Here is a 5,025-nt window from a genome sequence, read left to right as displayed (position 1 = left end):
GTGCTCATCGGGGTCGTCTTTGACCTGGGCAACATGGCCAAGCCCATGGAGTAATGGTCCGTCGGCCGAGTCGCAAGAAGGAAGCCGCCAGGTTCCGTCAGTTCTGGGGTGACAAGTCGGAGCTGCGAAGATTCAAGGACGGCAGCATCCTCGAGTGTGTCCCTTGGAAACAGACATCTGCGGCGGGCATCTGCGAGGAGATTACCCGCTACGTGCTGAAGCTGCACGCGAGCGTCGAGGAGAGCAACATCCACTTCTACGGCGGCAAGACGCCGGATGGTCTCGAGTTCACGCCCGTTGACAAGGAGGCTTTCGACACGGCGAGGCGCGCTTTCCAGACGATGGAGCACGACCTTCGCAGTCTCGAGGACCTGCCCCTTTCCATCAGGCGGTTGGCGCCTGTTGTGCCCGAACTCCGCTACGCCTCGATTCAGCCGCCCGTCATCGGCTTCCACAAGGGCACTGCCGTTCCTATGGACGTGACGCTCACGTTCGAAGCGTCGAGCAAGTGGCCTGAGAATGTGGTGGCGATCCAGGAGGCCAAGATTGAATTCCTGCTTGACATTGACAGGAGGCTGAAGGCCGCCAAGGACAACATCACAACGTGCCTCGGCCGTGACAATGCCGTCCGCGACTCGGACAACCTGGCTTTCCTCGACGTCGTCTACGAGAACGGCGCGGCGTTCCGCCTGCGCGTCCACTCGGATCCCGAGGAGACACTTCTCGAGCGCCAGGCGAAGAACAAGACGCTCGACCCCTATGTTCGGCTCGCCGCCGAGGAGACGCTACACAAGATCCGTTGGCAGAACAATGACCTGCCGCTCCACACGCAGTCCATCGCCAGCTTCTGCACGCGCCTCCCCGCTCTCTCGCCCGCAATCCGCATGACCAAGCACTGGTTCAACAGCCACAAGCTGACGGGCCACATTTCCGAGGAGCTCATCGAGCTCCTCGTGCTCCACGTCTTCCTGCGCCCGCACCCGTGGAAGATCCCCTCGAGCGCGCAGTCCGGCTTCCTGCGCACCCTCCTCTTCCTCTCCCGCTGGGACTGGCGCACGCAGCCCCTCGTCGTCGACTTTTCCGACGACATGTCTCCAGCGGACGCGGCGCTGTCGCAAACAACGCTCGCGGCCTGGCGCGCGCGCGACCCCACCATGAACCACGCCGTGCTCTTCGTCGCCACTTCCCACGACCCAACGGGCCAGTCGTACACACGCACGGCGCCGACGAAGCTCTCGGCGACGCGCATGACGCGCCTTGCCAAGTCGGCCGTCCGCCTCGTCCGCGAGCAGGACGTCGCGCTCGAGATTGACGCCCTCTTCGAGCCGTCCCTCGCAGACTACGACTTCCTCCTCCACCTCTCGTCCAAGGAGACGAAGCGCGTGCTCCGCGACGCCGCCGCCGACGCGGGTGCGCGCCACTCGGCGTTCAAGAACCTCGACGCCCGGACGGGCAAGGTGCCGCTCCCGCTGGCACGGCATCCCGTGGATGTGCTGCTCGGCGAGCTCGAGGCCGCGTACGAGGACAGCCTCATCTTCTTCCGCGGCAGCCGCGGGGACGCCGTCGTCGGGGCCATCTGGCAGCCCAAGCTCCGGAGGCAGGCGTTCCGGGTCGGCCTGCCTTTTAACTTTTCGGCCGTCGGGGACGGGGCCGAGGTCGAGGTGAACAAGGAGGCCGTCTTGTTGGAGATTGCGAGGATTGGGGGGGACATGATCAAGAGGATCGAGGTTGCAGAGTAGACTGGTGGATACGCATATCGGGCGTGACTTGCGCGTATCTACAGACCATGGTTGGATCTGAAGTTGATATCCTTGCTAATACCATTTGTTGAATTGCAGCTCGTTCATTGCAACACAATGTCGTCGGAGGTGAGGGTGTTCTGTAGAAAGATGCCTGGCAGCGAGCTGGTGGTCCCACTAGACGGCTACCTACCGAGGGGCGACAAAAAGCCGCACTCACAAGGTAAGCTCACTGAACCGTGACACTATACTTGACATTGATTCAAAATCAGTTAGAGTTCTCTGATCTTCATGTATCGCTGAGGATCTAGGAAGCAGAGCTTCAGAGCATTTGATTGAGATGAGAGGTGTTAAGAGGGCCTGAAGCAGGAGTCTGTCTAGATGATACCTGCGTTTGGCAGATTCGGCGTGCGGCTTCTGTCACCCCTTGCGCGAGCGGTCTGCAAAGAGGACGGCACATCTGAACGAGATGATGATGATGATATGTTACACCATAACGAATCATATGTAGGCCAAAGGCGCCTGCGCCGCCGCGCCATCCTTGGACCGTCATAATCATATTCCAATTGTCCGCTGATTTACGGGATTCATTTCGTCCTTCGGGGGCAGGATTCTGTTTGAAGGTGATTCAGTTGCTTTGGTCCCGTGGCGTCAGCGCCTCTAGGCCTGGTATGCTCGTGAAATGTATACGGGCCGGGGGCATGTCCTGCCGGATGGGTGAGTTCTGCTCTGGTCTTGGATCCTGGCTTCAGTACTCTTTCTATAGTTCTGAGAGCACCTTGCCTTAGCTACCTATCCTACTGGCGTCGCTCGTCCGAGTTAGTACCTCTGCCTCTGTCTGCACAGCACTAGTGCTAATGGGGGAACGCTTTTGGTCGTGGCTGCGAGCCCAGTGACACTATCTTGACGAGATGACCCAAGGAAGGGTCAGGACCAGCCGCGACGCTGTGCACGACACCGCTTGCTACCCTGCTCACATATCTGTCAAGCGTGTTGATGCGGACCGGGTCTCTGATCAAGGGTGCCTCTGTCTGTCTCTGTCTCAAGTACCCTCGTGTTGGTAATGCCAGCCCTGCGCAACTCACGTAACAAACCCAAGACCCTGGGATATCAATCATACAGTCTTTCAGCTCATGAGTGTCCATCCAAGTCCGTTCGCACACACATCCGCGGTCCTAAGGACCAAAGTTCCCGAGTCAGCGTCTTGCCTAGACCAACGCAAGGTTCCTGTGACCGGGCTGGTTGATTCCCCTACGCCAGCCTCAGGCACTCAACCCGCAGCACGAAGCAGCCCAGCAATCAGCCGCTCAGAGTTCGTGCCCTGTCGATGAACTACGAGCCAGCCATGCTCGTCAGAGGCCAGCTTGACTTTCATGCGTCATTCCGTACTGGCTTGCTGAGCTGATCCGGATGCGCATTGTCTGTCACTGCCTTCCACTGTACATGTCTTCGGATGCTGCTCGGGCTTTGTGGTCTTGCTTCCACGCTGGCTGGTAAAACTTCTGTTCTAGTGCTCGTCATTCCACTGGGGGTTCACATGTGCCTCACTCGCACATGGTCACTCGCACATGATCACTCGTACATGATATAGATCGTTCCGCGAGCTTCGGCCATGTTGGATGTCCGGACAGCCCGGGCCGCTCGCCTGAGATTGGGCATTCGATCAACCCGAACCGTCGGCTTTTGCAATTCCATGCTGCAGGTCTGTTGTCGTATACAAGACGGACTTGGAACTTGCTACAATAACAGCCAGTCAACAAATCACCAACAGCTCAATACAGCCAGTCAGTATTCAGTCACACGCACCAACGCCAGTCAACTCACGCGGTACAATGCACAATCGAACCTGAATATCCCTACAGAATCAAACGCCATGCCGTGGTATAGATGTCCCGCGGTGCCGCACTGCACCTCGCCAGAAGCAGCCCGCCCGTGCTGGACATTCCTTCATTGCCCGTCCCAGCCCCTGTTCCAGCTCATCTCCCATCTTGTGCCCGCATACGTCTGCGGCTCTCGTCTGCCTCTCGTCTGCCTCGTCTGCTGCCGTCGTCTACAGCTTTCGCCTGCGCCTAGTACTTCAGCAGCTTCTGGTCCTTGCCGTCCTGGACCTGCTGCGTTGAGAAGGAGCAGAACTTGTCCTTGATGGCAACGACCTCGTACGTGCCCTCCTCGCTCGCACGGATCACGGTGCTCGTCTCGTACGAGACGCCGCGCTTCGTCTCGAGCACCTCGACCTTCTGGCCCCGCTTCGGGTTCGAGCTGCGCGTGTACGTAAACTCAAACGGCGGCGTGCCCCAAAAGTCAAAGTGAATCTCGACCTCGTTGCCCTGGTGAATGTCGACGCGCGTCTGCTTGCCCTTGCTGATCCGCACGGCGGGGAGCGGGTGGATCGTCTTGGTGATGTCGACCGACGCCCGGCACTCCGAGGCCTTGTCCGAGACGGACGTGATGGTGAAGTCGCCCGGCGTCTCGGCGACGCGCCGGAAGCTGGTCGTCTGTGACTTGGCCTTGCGCTGCTGGCCTTGGAAGTCGTACCAGATCTCGAACGGCGGTGTGCCGGACAGGGTGTAGGCGATGCGCTCGCCCACGCAGAAGTCTTCCCGCGTCTCGAGGGGATAGATGGCCGGCGCATCGTACAGGTGGACCTGCACCGAAGGCGCGTTGAGGTCGTACCGCTGGAGGCAGCCGCGCGCGTCGCGGACTTCGCGGATTCGCACGTGCTGCACGCCGAGGTGGAGATGCTGTCGCGGCATCTGGATCGAGTACGAGTTGGTGCTGATGCTGGGGATCCGGTACACCTCGGGCACCGTTCCGCCGTGGTGCTTAATCTCAAGCTCGAGGTAAAAGGGCGCAATGCCGGTGAGCGTAATGGGAATCTTGTCCTCGTTGTCCTGCTCCGACTGGCAGTACTTGAACGACTGTCCAGGTTTCACAAAGGATGCAGAGGGCTTGGCGTTGACGCGCTGGCGCACCACAAGAGGCGTGAAGTTCTTGTCGCTATCGTAGAGAACGTCTGCCAGCGCCGAAAAGGTGTACGTGTACTCGCCAGCCTTGGACGTGTCCATGGCGATGGGTGGCCCGGGTTCTGAGCAGCGTCGAAGTCCTTTGTGCTCCTGGGAATCGGCGCCGCGGAGGGCTTGTGGCGGACTGAGTACTGGACGTGGTAAGGCGAAGCGCCTGCAACTGTTAGCATGAGAGAAGCAAGGCTTAGGGCCGCCGTGAGGACTCACCTGGAAGGTTCAGATCGAGGCCGTCCAATGTCGCCCTTCGCACACATCAAGTTTGG

General features: G+C 59.6%; 2 protein-coding genes across 2 annotated transcripts in view; one reads left to right on the top strand and one right to left on the bottom strand.

Annotated features, from left to right (window-relative positions):
• VDBG_09738 (U3 small nucleolar RNA-associated protein) overlaps positions 1–1,739 on the top strand; it is a gene marked incomplete at both ends in the record, with an annotated part of 3,527 nt that extends 1,788 nt beyond the window's left edge. The window contains one exon of the mRNA XM_002999972.1: positions 43–1,739. Coding sequence (XP_003000018.1) covers positions 43–1,739 — 1,697 coding nt within the window. The remainder of the gene's footprint in view (positions 1–42) is intronic.
• A 2,069-nt stretch (positions 1,740–3,808) lies between these two features.
• On the bottom strand, positions 3,809–5,016 carry VDBG_09737 (nucleoporin POM152; the record flags this gene model as incomplete). Its single annotated transcript, XM_002999971.1, has 2 exons — positions 3,809–4,922; positions 4,970–5,016. 2 exons carry the CDS (start codon positions 5,014–5,016, stop codon positions 3,809–3,811), a joined length of 1,161 nt encoding a protein of 386 aa, XP_003000017.1.
• Positions 5,017–5,025: the final 9 nt, after the last annotated feature.

The sequence above is a fragment of the Verticillium alfalfae genome, genomic scaffold (genome assembly GCF_000150825.1).
Source record: "Verticillium alfalfae VaMs.102 supercont1.16 genomic scaffold, whole genome shotgun sequence".
In the NCBI taxonomy this organism is placed as follows: domain Eukaryota; kingdom Fungi; phylum Ascomycota; class Sordariomycetes; order Glomerellales; family Plectosphaerellaceae; genus Verticillium; species Verticillium alfalfae.
This window is presented reverse-complemented; position numbering and strand designations above follow the sequence as displayed.